The 21,953-nt window shown below is 38.9% G+C and overlaps 2 protein-coding genes and 1 long non-coding RNA gene across 5 annotated transcripts in view; 1 reads left to right on the top strand and 2 right to left on the bottom strand.

Annotated features, from left to right (window-relative positions):
* CLTC (clathrin heavy chain) overlaps window positions 1-2,377 on the bottom strand; it is a 66,093-nt gene extending 63,716 nt beyond the window's left edge. Inside the window, exon 1 of one of the 2 annotated variants that reach the window (XM_032321149.1) lies at window positions 1,873-2,377. In XM_032321149.1, coding sequence (XP_032177040.1) covers window positions 1,873-1,914 — 42 coding nt within the window. In that variant the 5' untranslated portion in view covers window positions 1,915-2,377. The remainder of the gene's footprint in view (window positions 1-1,872) is intronic. The other variant, XM_032321150.1, reaches the window with a different exon arrangement.
* Window positions 2,378-2,471: 94 nt separating this feature from the next.
* LOC116577631 lies at window positions 2,472-4,642 on the top strand. The gene is made up of 3 exons (XR_004280558.1): window positions 2,472-3,012; window positions 3,645-3,720; window positions 4,605-4,642. It is a non-coding gene; the product is annotated as an uncharacterized LOC116577631 (long non-coding RNA).
* A 7,765-nt stretch (window positions 4,643-12,407) lies between these two features.
* DHX40 (DEAH-box helicase 40) overlaps window positions 12,408-21,953 on the bottom strand; it is a 43,986-nt gene continuing 34,440 nt past the window's right edge. For both annotated transcript variants that reach the window (XM_032321300.1, XM_032321299.1), the window contains 6 exons: window positions 20,963-21,077; window positions 20,025-20,133; window positions 18,812-18,906; window positions 15,839-15,908; window positions 15,319-15,547; window positions 12,408-12,920 (listed from right to left, as the gene is read on the bottom strand). In XM_032321300.1, coding sequence (XP_032177191.1) covers window positions 12,781-12,920; window positions 15,319-15,547; window positions 15,839-15,908; window positions 18,812-18,906; window positions 20,025-20,133; window positions 20,963-21,077 — 758 coding nt within the window. In that variant the 3' untranslated portion in view covers window positions 12,408-12,780. The remainder of the gene's footprint in view (window positions 12,921-15,318; window positions 15,548-15,838; window positions 15,909-18,811; window positions 18,907-20,024; window positions 20,134-20,962; window positions 21,078-21,953) is intronic.

Genomic DNA, 21,953 nt, shown 5'->3' on the forward strand with positions numbered 1-21,953 from the left:
ATCTTGGGGAGTATTTAACAATACTTGTCTCCTCTTTAAGAGAAATGAAGAGCTACTGCCCAAACCATCACTAACCAAGAAAGAAGGTTTACTAATGGGAGATACCTCTGCCTTGCAACTAGTAACCGTACCTACTTCTGTTTCTAATTTACAAACATTTGTCTGCAGAAGTATTATATTTCAGAAACATTGTGAGGATAAGCTTGTTTTCCCCTCACACTCAAAACTATTTTTCTAAACCTCTACATTCATTTACACCTCACTCTAACTGAAATAACCACAGCAATTAAAACTTGAATTGAGCAAAAACCGTAACTTCGGTGTCCACTCCATCACTTAAGACTTTAACCTTTTTAAAGTGTTCCATTACTTCAGATGAGTTATCTGAAAACCACAGATGACCAAGAAAGTTTTACTTATTTTTTAGATTTATTATTCATTACACTTCAAGACTTAAAGAAAAAAATTTCTTGCTCAAAGATGGTAATACCTGTAAAGAAACATGGTTACTGACACATAAATATTCATATTTCAACCTTTTTATTAACAGGAACCTTTAATGTATTCAACTGCAGAATGTAAATAAAACAGCTTTCAATGGCGTCCAGTAGGTCACTAACATTAATGTCACATCAAACTACAGCATCTTTTATCATTATGAATTTAGGCCTTCAGGAGGCTGAGCTGGGGCAGGCCTCTTTAAAGGAGTATTTGAAAAGAAAGCAAATTAAGATGAATAAATTACTGCAGCCAGAGTAAAACCAGGCTTGGTGAACTAAGAAAATCAGAAGCTCAGAAGAGGCTTAATTCACTCAAGCCCTCCAATGATCATCTGCCTTGGCCCGCCACGGGCACACTGCCAGATAAGACAGTATGTTGCCTACAGGAAAATGCACCATGGGAAAGAACTCTAGAACCTACTAAAAGGAAGCCAATTACAGACCAAATAACTTTGCATATCTCAGAGCAGGTGTGCTCTATCTCCAAGGGTCGGTTCAATTCCATGCAATCCTGAGTGAGGTACTTAAACCAAGCCCATGACTACCTGCTACACTCCAGCAGACCCCAAGATAACCTCTGGATAACTCTTCCCTACCTCCTAAAAAGAAAGAGGGGATAAAACCCACACCATTCCCAAAGAAATAAGGGAAGGAAAAAACGACGAGTACCCCTAGGGACCTTGACCCCACGCACTCCGCGACTGACACCGCCCTGAGAAATATGTTCCCCCATTCTATCCTCCTTCTGTTCCTTTAGTGACCTTCTGTTCTAACTGCCTAGGGGAAGGCAAGAGGCAAGCCGCCGCCGTTCCCGCCCCCCCAACCCCAGGGGAAGGTGCCTTTCCCAGTTGAGAGCTGCAGAGGGAGGAAGAAAAAGGGTTGCTCCTCCCCAGCCCACCCGCCCCACAACTGGGTGCAGACACGATGGGGGAAAGAAAAGGGAAGAGAAGAGTAATGGGAGGTGACAGCTCTGCATTGGTCTAGTGGATGAAAACCCCGGTCTGGAAGAAACGCGGGAGAACTGCACCCTCCACCCCGTCCAATCTACCCAAATGAATGAACTGAATAAAACGGCGAAAGGGGAGGGAGTTAGAATGCGCAGTTCTTACCACCCAGGAAGCGAAAATAAGAGGCCCTCGAACCCAGGCCTGGCCTCGCTGCCCTTCGCACCCCGACTTTCGTCTTTTCTATCCAAGCCCCACATCATTAACTCGTAAGCTTTCCGAGATAGTGCCCCCATCCTCCATCTACCCCAAACACCAATACCCACCCACCCCCCTCCGATCCTGTTCCTTCTACTTGGTCCCAGACTCCAGCTTCTTCTTTGCTACCACCCTCTCCACAGCCCTCACCGGCCCGGGCCCGGCCGCACCTGGAGATGCTCCTGAAAACGAATTGGCAGAATCTGGGCCATGGCGCTGTCGGGGTGTATGGTCTCCTCCTGTCACTGGGGCTGCGGGGCAGTAGCTGCCCGGGCTCTCCAAGGGAGAGGAGGAGAAGGGGGAGGGGGGAGGCTGGGCTCAGCAAGATACTCTCCGGGGACGCAGAAAACTGGCAGGCAGACGAAAGAGCTCGGGTCGGGGGCGGAGGCTCCAGGGTCCGGGAGAGCCGCAATGGCGGAACCGGGCGCAGCGCAGACTCCGGAAACGGCTGAGCCCTGCGGAGGGATCCCGACGACAGAACTCCGCCCAAGTCACCTCACCCCCTCCGTCTTATGTACCCCTCCACGGAGCGCCGCGGTGCAGTGGGGCGCAGGAATTCGGGGCGCAGTGCGCCGAGGGCCTCGCTTACTGCTGCGCCGCGAGGGTAAATTAGAGGACTCGAAGGGACTATTTTTTTGGACTCATCACTTTCCCCAGCCTCCCCAGCTTTTCCTCCCCCCACTCCTTTTTTTTGCATTTTGCCACATCATGCGACTAGCAGTGACCTACGTCACTTCCGTGGGCTCTTTGGTCCCACCCACGTACTTCCGGGTGCACGTGATGCTGGTCGGGAAGGGTCGGCTGATCGCTGCCGGAATGCAGAGCGAGTTCTAGGGAAATACAGAGTCTCCTGGGAATAGGGTGGCTGCTGAGCTGCCTTGAGGAATAGCGGTGTTATTCTCTTTTTCTTTGGGCCCTGCCTGTTTAAACTGAGCCCCTTACGAAAAGGACGTGGCGTGGGCAGATGGGCCCAGCCTCCCGCCCTCTCCGTGACTCAGGGAAACGGCCTCCTTGCAGAGCGCTTTCTTGGCAGCCGGCTGCAGTACTCCTCCCCCGCCTACTTTAATACCGTGGGTGGTTTCTTACGTCTCTGGGAGGGGGAATGAAATGGGGTTTAAGATCCTCCCTGCCCTTATGCACAACCCTTCTGACGCTTGGAGATGCTGACGCTTGGATTCTAACTAGAACTAGCAATTTCTTTTGCATATTACCTAAATAACTGGCTCAAAGGACAGTGAAGGCCATTTATGAGGTGTCTCAGCTGGCCTTGAGATAGCTTCTTATATTTCTGCGGACATTTTGGAGGACATGTATGTGATACGGGTCTAGCTTAGAACAGAGTTAGAGACTTTGAGTATTGTGTATGTGCTATAGAATTGGACCAGGATTGTGGCAGGAGGAGTTTTTTTTTAGCCACATCAAAAAAGGAGTCTTAAAGATTTCGATAATGAGTTTAAGAGGGAGGTTTGAAACCCTTAAGTTCTTCTAAGGTGTGGCTAATAAACATTCTTGGAAAAAGAGATTAACTATTAGAGGTGTATTTCAGTGGGACCACCTTAACATTGCCAGTTAAGTAGCAGTATTTGGGAATGTAAGCGCTTCAAAGCTGGAGCACCTTGTTTTCCAGTAGCATTATGATAACTACAATATTATCGATTAGTAACCTTCCCAGTACTTTATTGCTAAGGTATAAGCTGTAATAAATGCATTAAAGGTTTAAGAATTTAGTTCCTTTCATCTTTATAAGAGATGTGCCTAGTTTTCCAGAAAGATCTTGAAAAACGAGTAGAGAATGTTTCTTTTTAGTGCCCTTTTCCGTTAAACATAAAACCGTATTAGGTATACAGTAATTTTGTGTGTTAAGCAGTTTTGCTTAGAGAAGTTTGCTTAATCATTTAAATTGCTTTTAATGTTTTTCCCAAAATGTATCTCACATACTTAGGATGAGAGAAGAATCTTTGGAAGGTAAGAGAGGAGACAGAAGGCTGTTATGCAAAGGATAAGAGTGAATATTTATGGTAGGCAAAATTGTGTGTTGTTTTATTAGGCCAGATGCTTGAAGATGTTCTGTATTCTGCAACATTTGGAATAACTTTCCTAATTCCAGTTAAATAGTACCTGCTTTCAATCCTTTTTGGAAGTGGACAAATTCTAAATTAAAAATGTAAAGGAGTTATTGTTTTATTATAGTAAAAGCAGTAGCTTAATCAGGTTTCATGTCTAATTTCAGAATCTGGGATACAAGAGCTATATCATGAATGGACCACCAATATTTTCTTTAATTTGCTAATAACTGTCGTTCATTTTCTTACAGACCTATAATTTTAAGTACAATTCCAAAGCAATTGATTTTTAGCTTGGATATTTGAATATGTGGGATATCTAACCAAAAGTGCACTGAGGTTCTGTTAATGACTGCTGTGTCATCGCACATAGAATGTAATAAATGCATTGTTTTCAGAAGTCATTTAGAAGAAAAATAGATTACAATTTACTAGTACATTTTGAACACTATCCTTCAAGTCAGTAAATCCAGAATTTTTCAAGAGGAAAAATGATCCAGAGGATAAACATTAAAACCCAAACCTGTGCATTTTAAAGATCAATAATTTGGGCTGAGGTAATAGAGAGAGCTTTTCACGGTAGTTAGCTGTTCCTGCTAATGGTGTAAAGGCAAAAAAGGTTATCCTTGGTTTAGAGGTCCTGAAGGCTGAGTCACTGTTCACAGTTACTTGAGCAGTAATCAAATGGCTTTGTTTTCAGATGCTACCTTAGGTTAGAGAAGATAGATAACTGTATAAATCAGAAAACAAACGCTAGGTTTTTGGGTTTTTTCCCGAACTATGACAAAGCCTTTCAATACAGCTGCAATTTTTTAAGATTTTATTTATTTATTTGGCAGAGAGAGCACACACAAGGGAGCACAAGCATGGGGAGCAGCAGAGGGAGAGGAAGAAGCAGGCTCCCCGCTGAGAAGAGAAGAGAAGCCAACTTGGGGCTCTATCCCAGGTCCCCCAGGATCATGACCTTAGCTAAAGGCAGGTACTTAACTGACTGAGTCATATAGTTGCCCCTGTATCTATTGCTATTAATGTATTGTCGTCCTGGCTTTTAGTTTCATAAAAGTATTTTATTAAGTAGCCATATTAATAAAAGTGGTCAAATTCTTCCAATTTGAAGCTATTTTTATCCGAATATTCAATAGTAGTTCCTCACTCTGAGTCACAGCAAGCACCATTAGCAAAACTGCATTGCTCATATGCTATTTTGAGGAATGTCGGTTTCTCAAAACCTATACAAAAAACCTTTATTGTACCCGTAATATTATATTTTATGCCAGGAAATACTATGTATATATAATGTAAAATATAATAATATGTTTAATATGAAACATCCAGTGAGAATGACATCTCAGAAGAACATTCATTGGATTTCTCTATAGTTGTTTATCTTCAGGCAGTCCCCAAATTAAGGCCCCTGCCTTTTAACTTGACCTTTTAAAAACAGCAGGAGCTAGCTACATTGCAAAACCCACAAAATGAAGGCATTTCTCAAACATTAAGAGATCAATTTTAAAGCAGAATTTTAAGCTTAACCCATCATACCCACCACTTAAAAATTCAGATGTTAATGAAACCAAGAGGGATATACTTTAGCATTACCCAATAAGATAAGTGGTTTTGCCATTTAAACAGCAGCTTTAGGGGCACCTGTGTGGCTCAGTGGGTTAAGCCTCTGCCTTTGGCTTAGGTCGTGATCTCAGGGTCCTGGGATTGAGCTCCACATTGGGGAGGGGGTGTCTCTGCTCAGCAGGGAGCCTGCTTTACCCCCTCTCTGCCTGCCTCTCTGCCTGGCTTGTGATCTCTGTCAAAGAAAGAAAGAAAATATTAAAAAAAAAATAAACAGCAGCTTTGAAACATTTCAGCCCCCTAGGGCCACAGATATGAATCCCATAGGATTAGGTAAAGAGCAGCATATCAAATGCACAGGTCATCTTACAGTGCCCACTTTATTTTGGCCCTATACAAGGCACTGATTGTGGGTAAAGCTCACCGGAAAAAAAACATTCACAAAGCCAGAATAAATTTTTTCATGGCCTTTTTAGTAGGAGATGGACCTGAATTTACAATTATTATCATTCACTTACTCAGGCTTGTCCTAAATCTAAGTTATACAGACAAGTTTTAAAATGTATCATGGATAGCAAATAAGATCTGTAATGAATCTTTATTCTGTGTCAGGACTGAGCATGAAGTGGCTCATAACATTACCTTAAGAAGTCATCTCAGAAAAGTTGGTTCCAATATAGTGATACAGAGAGCATTATGGACAGAAAAACCCAGAAGAGTTATAACCCTCCTGATCAATAGGGAGTCAGATGCCATGTCGCTATATCCCTTTCATATCCAAAATTTAAAGTCACAAGAAGCTTGAGTTCTGTACAATAAAGGGACAATGCGGATCAGGATGTTGGAATGATTGTTATAGGCTATTTTTTTTATTCCTTTCTAAATATGTAGAACTGTCTCTATTCATCTCCTAGGATTATTACCATCTCCAAAGCAAGGCATGACCCACAAACATGTTTTCTCAGCAATTTAAAATTCTGTCACACTCCAGGGATAGTTCTACTAGTAATAATGCACATATGCAGCCTCCTTATAGTAGCAAACTCTCAGAATAAAATGGTTAAAAACTAAGATCTGGTAAAGTTTTGATTAGCTCAATAATAAAGTTTTAAGGAAGCATAATCTAATTTACTTGGTCGACAAATACCTTTCAGTACATACAACGAAAAATTAAATACTCAATGTTAAAATCTTCTAATTAAAAAGATTCCTTTTTTTTTTTTTTTTGAAACAAAGAGGGGCATAGCCAGAGAGGGAATACAAGCAGGGGCAGTGGGTGAGGGAGTAACAGGCTTCTCGCTGAGCAAGGAGCCTGGAGCCTGATGTGGGGCTTGATCCCAGGACCCTGAGATCATGACCTGAGCTGAAGGCAGGTGCTTAACAACTGAGTCCCCCAGGCACTCCTACAAATCACTTTTTAAGAAATGACTTACCTTAACATGTCATGACTGATAAAAGTGGATTATGTAAAATGATCCAAAAACCTGGTTATTTCCTTTTCCTGGTTGCTTTTATTCCAAATAACTGTGGGTTTATAATGCTGTACAGTATACTACTACACAACTATTCATTCCATAACATTCCAGTAAAGAAAAATATGTAGAACTCATAAAAGCCTACCTCATTTATTGATTTAAATTTCTTTTTCTTTTCGGAGCCAGCCCTGTTAGCACCAAGAGGCATGAAAAGTTCTCTTTAGGGTGAAAATAAAAAGTAACCTGATAAAGACAACCTTTTACCATCTCTACATTTTTGGGCTATCTAAACCATCAAATCAGATTTAGAGATGAGATTATACCCATTACTGAGGAGGGTTTAAAAATTCCATCTCTTGAAAGGTAACTAAGTAGAGTAGCAGACAGGCACACAATAGCAGTCTCTGAGTACTACATGTTGTAAAAGTAACCCAAGTCCAGGCCAACTTTCACATTTTTCTGTAAGAATGAGTAGCACTCAAATTATTCATTTGACCTACTTAGTGTTAGCCCAAGTTACATACTGGAAACTGAAAAATATTTCAAAAAAGCCCCTCTCAAGGTGACACTAATATTCTTTCCATGCTTAACTATGGTCCCTCTCCCAATCACACAAATTGTCTCCTTTTTAATCTAGTCCAAGTCCTACTCTGCCTTAAAAACTCAGCTTAAAATTTATCCTACTTCTTAAGCTAGTATAACATTTATTGACTGTACTGCCTATTTAATTCAAAGCCTGGGACAACTTATGTTGTCAATAATCATACCTGGAGCTAGCACAACAATTATTCATAAATATCTATCATACACAAAAGGCACCAAACTGGGTGCTATGCTGTATTTGGGATTAACCCATCTCATTTCCTATGTATTAGCTGAGCACCAAGTACTATTAGTTAAAGAAACATGTAGATTTTATCTGGACAACATACTTTTTTTTTTTTAATATTTTTCTAAGATTTTATTTATTTATTTGACAGAGATCACAAGCAGACAGAGAAGCAGGCAGAGAGAGAGAGGGAGAGAGAAAAGCAGGCTCCCCGATGAGCAGAGAGCACGATGCAGGACTCGAGCCCAGGACCCTGAGATCATGACCTGAGCCGAAGGCAGCGGCTTAACCCACTGAGCCACCCAGGCGCCCCAACATACTTAAAAAAAAAAAAGAAAAAAGAAAAAGGCACCTGGGTGGCTCAGTCAGTTAAGCATCTGACTCTTGGTTTTGGCTCAAGTGGTGATCTCAAGGGTCATGAGATCAAGCCTTGTATTAGGCTTCTCACTCAGTGGGGAGTCTGCTTGAAGATTCTCTCTCTTTGTCCCTCCTGCCACTCATACTCTCTCTAAAATAAATAAATCTTTAAAAAAAAAAAAGTTGAAAATCTTTAATAGTTTCACAAGAGAATTTTGTATTATTCTTATTTTAAGATTAAATGAAAATTCTGGGGAGAATAGAGATTAGAGATTATAATTTAAATTTATTGATGCCTAACATTATGCTCAATCCTATCTACTACAAAGAAAAATAAAAGCCAGAAAGATCTCAGATATTTTTATGAAATAAAGATCTTTTCTTACAAATGAAATAATCTGAATTAGAATGGGTATATGAAAAGTCACTTTCCTGGATTAAAGAGCAAGTGGTAAAGAAGTGAAGTCATCTGCGTCCTGTCTTAGGTTGGTATATTTCCCCCACCAATCTTACCCGTCGTGATAGGAAAATTACCTGAAATTTAAATTTCATTGTCCATAAATAAAGTTTTATTGGAACACAGCTGTACCCATTTTTTTATATACTACCTATGACTGCTTTTTATACTACAACAGCAGAGTAGTTTCAAGACTGACTGTATGGCCTGAAAGCCTAAAATATTTACTATCTGGCCCTGTCAAATGCAAATCAGTTATTTCTTGTAGACAGTTTGAACATAAGGAAAAATACCTGAATATCTAAATATGTAAATTAACATAATAATGAGGTATCTTTTTGGTCTGTAATTAGAAAAAAATTTTTGAGGGACTACAGGCTATACTAAGACAGGCACTTTACAACATTGCTGTTGGGAATGCAAACTGGTTCATCTGTTCTGCAAAGCAGTTTGAGTAGGCATCAGGAGTCTCAAAAATCACTTTCACTGGTGTATACAGAATTTGACCATAAGAAAATATCACAATTATTCAATCATTTCCCCATTGATACCTACACACTGTTCTCAATTTATTTGCTATTAGAAATGGAGTATAACATTTTAATGAATGCTATATTTAACTTATGTGCTTAACATCAATCATCAAATTATGCTAAATCTATGTGAGTCAAACCTTATGAGGAACAGAGTATTTTATATAATCCCAAGGAGTTCCTAGGGTATTAATCCAAAGGTGGGCTTGCTGGGTCATAGATTATGCATATCTTCAACTTTACTAGTTATTGCCAAAATGTTCTGTAATATAAGAGCAATTCATTCTATGCCAACACTTTTCAGGCATATTGGCTATTGCCAATCTGATGAAAAAGAATGGCACCTCAGTTTTAAAATGGATTTCCTGGGGCACTTGGGTGGCTCAGTGGGTTAAAGCCTCTGCCTTCGACTCAGGTCATGATCTCAGGGTCCTGGGATCGAGCCCCGAGTCGGGCTCTCTGCTCAGCGTAGAGCCTGCTTCCCGCTCTCTCTGCCTGCCTCTCTGCCTACTTGTGATCTCTCACTCTGTTGAATAGATAAATAAAATCTTAAAAAAAAATGAAGTGGATTTTCCTAATTACTAGTAAGATACAGTACCCTGTCTTACCATTCACGTTTCCTCTTTTGTGAGGAAACGTGTGAGAAAACATGTCCCTTGGCCATAATTTTCTATGATAACATTTGTCTTCATTTGTTTTTGTTTTGTTTCATTTAGTAATTTGAAGGTGAATCCTTATTCTTTAAAGAGCAAATTTGTCCATTACCACTACCATTCCTCCAAGGCTCCTTCTACCTTCTTAATTAGATCTAGTATTCCCCTCATCTTGTGGACAGCCTCTCTCAGTGGAAATCAATTATTTTTATAGGAACTATTGTCACAATTACCATAAAGCTTTAACAATGTCATTCTCCTTTAATACATTCCTATAGTACAAAATAAGTCCAAATTCCATAGTTTGGCTTTCAAAGCCTTGTATAGTATGTTCTCAACCAACATTTTTAACCTATTACTATCCTACATGTACTCTATGCACCAAATAAACTGGATTGTTTGCCACCCTTCTCAAACTGGGCTTTCTAATGCTCTGTCTTGATCTATGCTACTCCTAGCATACATCTGTTTCCTGGAAATTCTTCTTCAAAGAAAACTCTTTCTTATAATGCCAACAAATAAATATAGGAAAGAATTAGGGAAAGAAAAATCACCATTTTGCCACCATAAGAATAAACTGATTTGGCAAAGGGTACCTGGGTGGCTCAAATCGTTAAGTGTCTGCCTTCGGCTCAGGTCATAATCTCCAGGTCCTAGGATTGAGCCCCACTGAGCTCCCTGCTCAGTGGGGAGTCTGCTTCTGCCTCCCCCCCTGGTTGTGCTCTTTCTGTATCTCTCTGTCTCAAATGAATAAACAAATCTTTAAAAAAAAAAAACTGATTTGGCAAGAATCATCGTTTGATGATAAATCCAGAGGGTGGTAACTTATGAGGAATAGGCTATTTAACATAATCTCAACATATCTCTCCCCAAAATTACTTAAAAAAAAAAAAGATTTTATTTATTTATTTGATGGAGAGAGAGATCCCAAGTAGGTAGAGCAAGGCAGAGAGAGAGGGGTAAGCAGGCTCCCTGCTAAGCAGGGAGCCCGATGCGGGGCTCTATCCTAGGACCCTGAAATCATAACCTGAGCCAAAGGCAGAGGCTTTAACCCACTCAGCCACCCAGGTGCCCCCAAAATTACTTCTTAATAATAAGAGTAACTATACTATGTATCTCCAGATTTGATGCCTTAGGAAAGACATTGGTATTAGGCAGTTTTCCAGTCATGGAACTCCCATCATGTGTTCCAACTGTGAAGAAACATTAGAGAAATCCAAACTGAAGACATTCTATAAAATAACTTAGCTTGGGGGCACCTGGTTGGCTCAGTCGAGTATCTGACTCTTGATTTTGGCTCAGATCATGATCTCAGGATCTTGAGATCAAGCTATGCGGTGCTTAAGATTCTGTCTCCCTCCCCCTCTCTAAAAATAATAAAAATAATAATAATAAATATAACAAATATTATTATTATTATTTAGCCTGTCAAAAATGTTAAATGTGAAAGACCAAGAAACACTAAGGACATTTTCCAGACTAAAAGATACTAAATACAGTACATGATTCTTGACTGGATCCTGAACTGGGGGAAAATGCTATAAAGGAAAGGACATTACTAGAACAACTGATGCAATGTGATTATAGACTATAGATATGGAATGTATGGTTAATATTTACCAAAATTAAAGAGCATTTATTCTAAGGATCTATATACACCCCTTCCACATCTAAGGAAATATACTGATACACAGACTTGAGAAGAGAACCTGGTAAAATGAATGTGCTGAAATAGTGTCGAGAGCACTGAAGATTACAACGGACAAACCAACAATGTTGGGAATGTTAGAGGAACCATCATCACTCACCTTACTTTAAGAACACACAGATTTGGGTCCTTAAGTGATTTTCAATAAAGGCTCAAGTTTCTAATACTGAAAAGGAAACTGTTTAGACACCAAAGGAAATAACTGTAAAAGAGTTAGTTACCTATGAAAATTTTAGATTTTGAATTTTTACAAACAATATCTAAAAACAAACATTATACTACCTTTTGAATTTTAATGACACTAATAGCTTTATTTAACAAACACTGAGTGGCTACTATGTGCAAAGCACTGTGCTAGGTGCCATGAAAGATACAAAGATGAGAAAGACATAGTCCCTGCCCACAAGGAGCGTATAATCTAGTGGGGGGAGACAGACAAATACACAAATAACTAGAATACGAGGCAGTAAACAACAGAGTGGGCAAGTGCTGAGTGTGGCCTGAGTGTGATACTAACTAGCCTCAAGGTTCCAATCTGAAACACTGGTGATATAGTGTTGGCTGCTTTGAAAAACTCTATCTCAATATCAGTGTAACAGATGTTTAAAGGGTCCTACCCAAGCAGCTGGAGGCAAGAGAGCAGGTCAGGTGGAGGGGCTGTTTGAAACACTGTCACACCTACATAGTGGTGCTGATACAAGTATGTAGGGACAGCTAAAAAAAAACCAAAAACATATATATCATCTGTCCTTTGGTTAATGGCTATAGCTACTGTTTTAAACAATATATTTTTATATAAAAAGGAATTTGTATAATCCCAGAAAAATCAATTTAAGGATTAATATTAATTCAACAAAGAAACTTGCCATAGGCAATTTTCTTATTTACTAATTGATTAAATCTTTTCTCTAAATATCTATAAAGCTCTGTAGCAATTAAACAGTTAGACATCTAAGTATTGCTGAGTAAAAACCTCTTATATTCAGCCTTCTGAAGGAATTGGTCATATACCTGATAACCTGAAATAATACTATTCTAATAGCAACAAGAAGGCCTTAAAGAGATTTAAGGAAAATAATTTTTAATGCTTCAAATGCAAATGGAATACACGCTGATTAAATACAATTCAATGTTCTTTGAAAATATCTCAATGACAGCATTTGATACCAGTTAAGGCCAGCAAAATTGAAGTGAGGAAAATATCACATGTATTGTCTTTCATTGGTTTCATATATCATTGCCTATGACAATGGCAACTCAATGTTTTCTTTGAAAATTCCATTTATTGGTACTGATGAACTTTTATTTGCTTTTAGCTTGTATGCTAATAACAGCTGCTGACCACTTCCTCTTGGTACTGCTGTCTGATATAAATGGCAAAGTAGAAGCACATTTCCTGGCTGCTTTTCCTACTTCCTGAATTGCAGGGTTCACTGCTTAGCCTGTTTCCTTCCGTGTGTCACTGTGATCCTGGGACCTCTGCTGCTTTCGCTCAAGGAAACGAGCACGTGCATCTGATATGGATTTATCATCATTTCTTCTTTGCATTTTCTTTAGGACTTCTTTTGAGATTCCATCTGAAAATGTTACAAATTAATCCAGTAAGACTTTAATTGTGAAACTCAATACAAGTAATGTTAAGAGAAGGAGAAGCCCTGATTTTTCAATGTTACACGGGGGAAAAAAGGGAAATTAAAGTTTGTCCTTTCAAAAGAAAGAAGTAGTCTATGATTAAAAAATAAGAAAGAAAGAGAGGGAAGGGGAAGAAAAGGAAGAGAGAAAGAAATGCAAGTATGAAGGCCTGAATGTTAGAATAACCGATCCTAATTCAACCATGTAGTATAGTTATACACTGCAACAAAACATTACATTTCTGAAGACCCTTCCAGATCTTAGGCAAAATTTCTTACCACTCTATTTCTCATGATGTTAAAAAAGGATAATACAATTTTCTCCCAATCAGCTTCAGAAGAGGAAGAGAGAATCCCAAGCAGGCTCCAAGCTCATTGTGGAGTCAATGCGGGCCTTGATCTTACAACCTTGGGGCTTGATCTTACAACCCTGAGATCATCACCTGAGCCAAAATCAAGAGTTCCATGCTTTAACCAACTGAGCCTCACTGCCTTAGACTCAAGTTTTTGCATTAGTAATGAGAATTAACATGGGTCCTTGGAATTAGACCTAATTCCAGCTGAGGTTATGAATAAATGTTACTAAATGCAGAGGACATGACCCTCATTTTTTCTGGCCAACTGTATATTGTTAGGTCTTCATGACAATATATATTGTAGGGGGAATGGTAATGCTGATGAAAATGTGTCAGGAGGTATCTATATTTACATTTTCCTATCTTTTATGTATCTTAATGTTTTGGTATGTGGCTACATAGTTTACATATTTTCTTTTTTTCATTTAAAAAATTAATGTATAATTTATCAACAATAAAATATACCCTTTTTAGTGTACAGTTCTACAAATTTTCACAAGTACATTATACTCAGTTTGTGACCAAAATCAAGAGACAGAACCCTCAACCCCCCAAATTCCCTCCTGTCTCTTTGTAGTCAACCTCTCCTCTCACTCCCAGTTCCTGACAACCACTGATTTCAACAGATCTATTTTTTAAAAGGCATTGGTCTTTCTACCCTAAGTTGACCTTTATTATAAAATCGTAGGGGCACCTGGGAACCTCAGTGGGTTAAGTGCCCGACTCTTGATTTTGGCTCAGGTCATGATCACAGGGTTGAGAGATCAAGCCGTAGATTAGCATGGAGTCTGCTTGAGATTCTCTCTCTCCTTATGCCCCTTCCTCTCTTCCCACCGTGTGCCCCACCCAAATAAAATAAATAAATAAATAAGATTTTATTAAAATTAGGCCCAGAATTTTAATTAAAATTAAAATCAGGACCACAAAGCTTTACTGAAAAGTTTTTTGTATTTGTGAGCTGAAAATTAAGCTTTCTGTCCTAGTTCAGTATAACTGTTTATACCTCCCAACTGGGACCTAACATTTCACAGAAAATCCCCTAGGGAAAAAAAAGATGTTCTAAAGTAATAGTTCACAAAAATTAATTTTTTAAAAGATTTTATTTACTTATTTGACAAAGTAAGGGATGCAGTGAGAGAGGGACCACAAACAGGGGGAGTGAAAGAGTGAGAAGAAGGCTTCCCACTGAGCAGGGAGCTCAATGCTGGGCTTGATCCCAGAAGCCTGGGATCATGACCTAAGCCTAAGGCAGATGCTTAACGACTGAGCCACCCAGGCACCCACAGTTCACTAAATTTTATAAACAAAATAAAAATAGCAAAGGAGTACTGAGAAGCAGTATGGTATTATGATTAAGAGTATAAGCCACCAAGGGGTGCCTGGATGGCTCAGTCGGTGAGCATCTGCTTATGGCTCAGGTCATGATCCTGGGGTCCTGGGATCGAATCCTGCATTGGGCTCCCTGCTGAGCAGGGAGCCTGCTTCTCCCTCTGCCTCTGTCACTCCTGCTGCTTGTGTTCTCTCTCTCAAATAAATAAATAATCTTAAGGGAAAAAAAAAAAAAGAGTATAGGCCATCAAGTCAGTTTCCTTGGATTCAAAATCCAGACTCACGAATTATCAGCTACAGGATTTTCAGCAAATTACTGTAACTGCTAAGTATTTCCTCATCTATAAAGTTGGGATATGTACTTACCTCATAGGGTTATTGTGAAAACTCAATGGGGTAATGCCAGTTGTTAGCACATGGTAAAAGCTCAACAGATACTGTTGTTAATAATGTTGTTGGACAGAGGGGTTAAGGAAAACATTATTAACTGGAAGGAAAGAAGGAAGTCAAAGTAACAAAGTCTGAGACTCATGACAACTCTGCTTTCTAAAGAGACAGAGCCAGAGTCTATGTTCTCTAATAGTATTTCTATAATTATATGAGTATTTGGACATTTATGCTCCTTGGACTTATATCACTAGAAGAAGTGGCTGACTCACCCTTTAGATGCTTTACGTTTTCCTTATTTGTCCATCTCCTTCTTGCATCTTCTCTCACTTCACGTCGGGCCACACTGCTCAAATCATGTGCATTAAATTCATGCAACTTGGGTAACAAGTCTCTCACCCATTCATAACGGATTGGACACACAATTCTTGCGTAGACTTTCGTGGTAACTAATACCTCATGAAAAATGATCCATTCGAGTTTGGTTTCTTGTTCATGAAGCTATACAAAAGAATTCATTTAAGGATGATAACTCAGTAACTTGTCTCATTCCACATCTGACCAGCCATATACTAACAGCTCAAACTCTTCTGAATTAATTCCTATATTCTTCAATCAAACAGAGGGTATGGGCCAACCAGTACCTTTACAGCTTTATGTAATAAAGATATATGCTAAATGTAACCTCAAAGTGAAAAGTAGAAGACATTAATGCATGACTTAGTCCTACATCTTTACAAATTTCTTTCCTTTATTAAAAATAGGACACTTTAATAATAATAAGGCACTTACTGCTGAGGAAGGATGAATGTGAACTGGGCTTCCACGCCCATCCATGGTGCAAAATGTTCTCCCAACGGATCTAAACAACAGTAACAACAAAAAAACCCCAAAGGATAAAGACAAGAACAGAAAACAATGAAATAAGTAGAGCACCAAATCTAACAATAAACAATTATAATATGTTCCACCACAGAATGTTATAAGCATAAGTTTAAACTTTTTCAAGTGTCACTATAACTTTTCTACCAACTCCTCTTAAATAATGATACAACTTCTCATTACATACAACCTAAACAGTCATTTTAGTTAAGTACAAATATTTCTGGTTAATATAGAAATATTAACAGTAATATTATATTTGTGCTTTAAAGTTTCCAAAATGATTTTATAATAAAGTCTCAAAACAACCTATGAGTTCTGTGAGCAAGTCACTTTTATTAAGAAGTCAAAACTGAGATTCAAATAAACCAACTAGCCTTCTAAAGATCACAGAGTTAATGTACGGTGGAAGCAAGACCCAAACATAGGTCTTCTGACTTAAATACAGTGTTCTTTATAGTATGCTACAACTCTACTTAAAGGGATAATTTTCATTCTTCTAAAATCTGATAATTAGAACATTGCATCTAACATTTCTCTAATTCACGTTCTTAACTTCAAATTCCTATCCTCTTCTGGGGAGCCTGGGTGGCTCAGTAGGTTAAGCATCTGCCTTCAGCTCATGTCATGATCCCAGGGTCCTGGGATTGAGCCCCATGTTGGGCTCCCTGCTCATCAAGGAGCCTGCTTCTCTCTTTCCCCTTACCTCTTCCCACACCCAACCCCCATGCTCTTTCTCTCTCTCAAATAAATAAATAAAATCTTTTTTTTAAAATTCCTATTGTTTTTTATACTTCCTTATATAAATGTTATTCCAAAAACTTGTCAAAATATTAGCAGTAGTTCAATCATCACCACAGATGATTTCCTATAATACTATATAAACATTTCCATTATAACTCAGATCAGACTGCATTATAATTGTTTATATACTATACAGTACAAAAACTTTTACTTGAACCATTTGAGTTAGTTTCCAACCTTATGCCCCATCATCCACAAATATCTGAATGTATATTTTCTATAATCAAGGATATTCTACTACATGACCATAATACATAATACAACCAGGGAATTAACACTGATACATGACTAACATCTAATCCTCAGACCCCAAAAAAGTTTTATCCAAATGTCCTAATAATATCCTTTATAGCTAAAGAATTCAATTCACAATCAGGTATTAATTTTATTTTTCATGTCCCCTTAGTCTCCTTCATCTGGCATACTCCCCCAGTCTTCTACCTTCATGATCTTCACAACTTTTTGAATAGTAATTTTGTAGTGTGGCCCTCAATTTGAGTTTGTTTGTTTCAGGATGATTAGATTTAGGTTATGCATCTTTGGCAAGAACATCACAGAAGTGAAGCTGTATTTTACATTATATCCTATCAGGAAGAACATGATTTCAATTTGTTTCATTACTGATGGTGTTCACTTTGATGGCTTCATTTGGGTAGCATCTGCCAGGCTTCTCTATGAAAAGTTACTTTTCCCCTTTCCCTTTGTAATTAATAAGACTTTTGTGGAGAGGTGCTCAACTAATTCTATTTGTCATTAAACTTTTAATTTACTCATTTATTAATTTATATGACTATAGACCCATGGTTTCACATTTTATTTAATGGGCTACATAATCCATTACTATCTTTATTTATTTATTTATTTATTTATTTAGTTTTAAGATTTTATTTATTTATTTGACAGAGAGAAATCACAAATAGATGGAGAGGCAGGCAGAGAGAGAGAGAGGGAAGCAGGCTCCCCGCTGAGCAGAGAGCCCGATGTGGGGCTCAATCCCAGGACCCTGAGATCATGACCTGAGCCGAAGGCAGCGGCTTAACCCACTGAGCCACCCAGGCGCCCCTCATTATTTATTTTGATGCTTAGAATATCCTATATTGGATCAGCTGGGGCCTATTCAAGCTAGCTCCAGTGTACTTCCAACATGGCCTAAAACCTCATCGATCACTTCTTGTTTGCTGGCAAAATATGATGTTCTGGGCTCATCTTGTACTTTCCCACCCCATCTCTCCAAACAGCTCTAAGTCCTTTATGCAGCAGATGGTTGTTTCAAGTCAAGATCCGGGAACTAAGTATATTCATTGCTATTACGGTGTTATTGCTCCTAGTCCATCTCAGAGCTAGGGTATATTTGTATATAAATATTTACACACATACAAATACATATTATAAATATACACAGTAACATCTATTTTTATTCCCAAATGTCTATCCATCCATCTAACTATACTGAAAACCGTAAGTTCACAATGAGACCTGAAATTCCAATTCAACACCACAAGGCTCATTCTCATTTTTTCCCTTTCAGTATTTCTAATACTCCCTTTACCATTCCTAAATTTATTTAATTATGTGATCAATTCCTTTGTATATAATGAATCTCTCATCATCACCATTGTTATCCCTTTCCCTAAGAAGATGCCCTCCCTCACTGCACTCAGACTCTAAACTCAACACCAAACACCTCCCATATGAGTGCCTCCCCCATCCTGCTTAATCGTTGACACTCCACACCAAGCTATTCTTGCTCAGAGATGCCATGCTCAACATGTTTGTCTTTCATATTCCACACAGAGTCACCCCTCTGCAAGGAAGCTCTTGTCACTCAACTAAGGTGCTGATATCCCACGTTAGACAGCTGTCCTACAAACTCCCTCTTACTGAACTTGAGCTCCAATATCCCACTGAGTCACTGCAGCTCCCCCTCCACAAGTGACAATTATGGAGTCATTGCAATTGCTGTCATCATCAACACAGAGCTTAAATAAATCATCAATCTTTAATATTAAATAGTTCAACATTGTAGTCAATCAAATACAGTAGTATTTCTTATCCATTTCTCAAGCTCATATTGCTTACCTTCGAGCTACATTTTTGAAATAGCCTGCACAAAGACATCTTCGTAGTACTTCATGTTTCGGGCCTTCAAAGGTCTCTCTTGGGAAATCACTTTGCTATAGAAATAATATATATACAGTGGTAATATCACAGAATAATGTGAAATAATCTTTTATTTTGAAAACTACACATTTCTAGAGATTTCTGTTTCTGGACAATATGAAGTAAGAGGGATCAGATTTGGGGCACCTGGGTGGCTCAGTCATTTAAGCATCTGACTCATGATTTCAGCTCAGGTCATGATATCAAGGGTCGTAGAATCGAGCTGCATGACAGGCTCCACACTCAGCTCAGAGGCTGCTTGTCCCTCTCCCTTTGCTCCTCCCCTCGACTGCACACGTGTTCCCTCTCGCTCTTCTCCAAGAAATAAATAAATAAATAATAAATCTTAAAGAAGAGAAAGAGATCAGACTTACTCTTCTCCTTGAAACAACCAAAAATGTACAAAATACATGAAGTAATGATTTTCAAAACACTGAATTATCAAGCAATAAAGGACAGTGATCTCTTAGAAATAAATGAAGTAAGCCCAACTGCCCCAGCTGACAGTCAACTTTGAAAGAGATTCTGGATGAAGGCTCAAGGAAGGAAAAACCCAAGTGGAACCTGGAGAACTCCCTGAGCTAAAGAGACAGAGCTGGGGCACCTGGGTGGCTCAGCTGGCTATGCGTCTGTCTTCTGCTCAGGTCATGATCTCTGGATCCTGGGATCAAGCCCTACATTCGCGACCCTGCTCAGTGGGGAGTCTGCTTCTCCCTCTCCCTCTGCCGCTGCCCCTGCTTGTGATCTCTCTCTCTGTCAAATAAATAAAAAAAACTTTAAAAAATTTTAAGAATTTACAAAACATAAAGAGAAAGAACTGCGATGCCAAGAATTCAGGAAAGAAGAGAATTTGACAGAGACAGAACTCCAAAGATTTGCAGAAGAGCCTCCACAAGTGTTTAGCAGAGCACTGGTTAGCATATGAATGTGAGGAAATTACCAAAGACCAGGAAAAAAAACTCCCGAAAGGATACAAGAGGTAACAGAGCTTGGTACTCACACACATTTAGGAATGGGGCCTATTCCTACAAACCACAGATCAGAACACCTTATAGTTTCCATAGTTTGGAAGACCGTACTCAGAGAATCTTGCCAAAATGCTACTCAAGAAAAGTATCATTGTAGTAATTACCTGTTTAAGCTTCCTGATTAGTTCTCGAAGTTGAGCTTCAACACGAAATGCAGAAAATAAGCATCTCCAGTGAATCCAGTGTTTTTGGCACCATGAAGCTGGAGCTCCACTGCAAAACAAAAATATTGGTTTCCTGAAATAACTTCTATAAGTGAAAGACAGTCTAACAGGAGCACCTGGCTGCCTCACTCAGTAAAGCATGTTACTACTGATCTCAGGGTTATGGGATTAAGCCCCATGTTGGGGCACAGAGTTTACTTAAAAAAAGAAAGACAGGGTGCCCGGATGGCTCAGTTGGTTGGGTGACTGCCTTCGGTCATGATCCTGGAGTCCTGGGATGGAGTCCCACATCGGGCTCCCTGCTCAGCAAGGAGTCTGCTTCTCCCTCTGACCCTCTCCCCTCTCATGCTTTCTCTCTCACTCTCTCTCTCTCTCTCAAGTAAATAAATAAAATCCTTAGAAAAAGAAAAGACAGTCTAATTCTCTCATTTTCTATTACAAAACTAGAAACAAATAAGCAACAGTCAGTTCTTTTAAGAGACCTGTCCAATTACAGAGAAAGCACTTCAAGGAATTTGAAAAAACTAAGGTAGGTGCCCCTGAGGGAATTAAAAAATAATTTACAAATGAATTTCTTCTTTTTAACAAATATATCAAGTCATTTTTTCATCGAAGCTACTTCTACAGAACTAAAATTTGATAAGGTTATCTTCAGGAAAGGTTTAGGGAGAGAAGAAAGAAGAGAACTAATACTAAATAATAAATGCCCACTTAGTAACAGCCATCTGGCATAGATAAATCTCACTAATGTTCACAAAAATACCTTGAGGTCAGTAGTTCCCCCACTGAATTTTATTGTCTAAAGTCACAAAGTAAATATATACTGGAGCGATAATTCAAACGGACAACTTTCTAGTACACAGAACTATTCCACGTACCTTGATTTGCACTGTTCAAAGATGACAGCTAAAGTTGCAAAGTCATTAAATCCTCCAGCTTTAGCTGCCAATTCTCGATGTCTTTGTTCTGCTTCCTTCTGATACTCTGGATCAACTAAAAATGACAATCAGAGAGGCAATTTAGTTGTACTTTACATCAAATGCCTATATTCGTTTTGTTTACTCAAGGTCATTAGAAATCTGCCTCATCATCTATAGTGGAATAAGGTGGAACTATAGTAAATCTTCTGGGGGGATGGGAGGCTCTAATTACTCCCACAACTCCTTTATTTCTTTTAACCATGTTGGAGATTTAATAAGAATAGTAACAATAATTCTCCCAATACATTTGCCTTTAAAATAGTATTTAGAATTTATTTTTTAAGTTTGTTTTGATCATAAGAATAACCCATCTTCACAATAAAAACATTATATAGGGGCGCCTGGGTGGCTCAGTGGTTTAAGCCTCTGCCTTCAGCTCAGGTCATGATATCAGGGTCCTGGGATCGAGCCCCACATCGGGCTCTCTGCTCAGCGGGGAGCCTGCTTCCCCCTCTCTCTCTGCCTGCCTCTCTGCCTACTTGTGATCTCTCTCGGTCTATCAAATAAATAAATAAAAATCTTTAAAAAAATAAAAAAATAAAAAAAAAAAAACCATTATATAAAAGTTTAACATTCCCCACTTGGTCACATTACCCACAAACCAATCCTCAAGGCTAACCATTGTTAATTATTGAATGTGTGTCCTTCAGATATTTTGTTTTTGTTTTTTAAATTTAAAAATTTTCAAATCATTAACATATAATGTATTATTTGTTTCAGGGGTACAGCCTATGATTCACCAGTCTTATACAATACACAGCACTCACCCCAGCACATACTCTCCCCAATGTCCATCACCCAGTCACCCCGTTCCCCCATCCCCTTCCCTCCAGCAACCTGACTGTTTCCTGAGATTAAGAGTCTCCTATGGTTCATCTCCCTCTCTGGT

This window comes from Mustela erminea, chromosome 18 (genome assembly GCF_009829155.1).
Source record: "Mustela erminea isolate mMusErm1 chromosome 18, mMusErm1.Pri, whole genome shotgun sequence".
Classification (NCBI taxonomy): domain Eukaryota; kingdom Metazoa; phylum Chordata; class Mammalia; order Carnivora; family Mustelidae; genus Mustela; species Mustela erminea.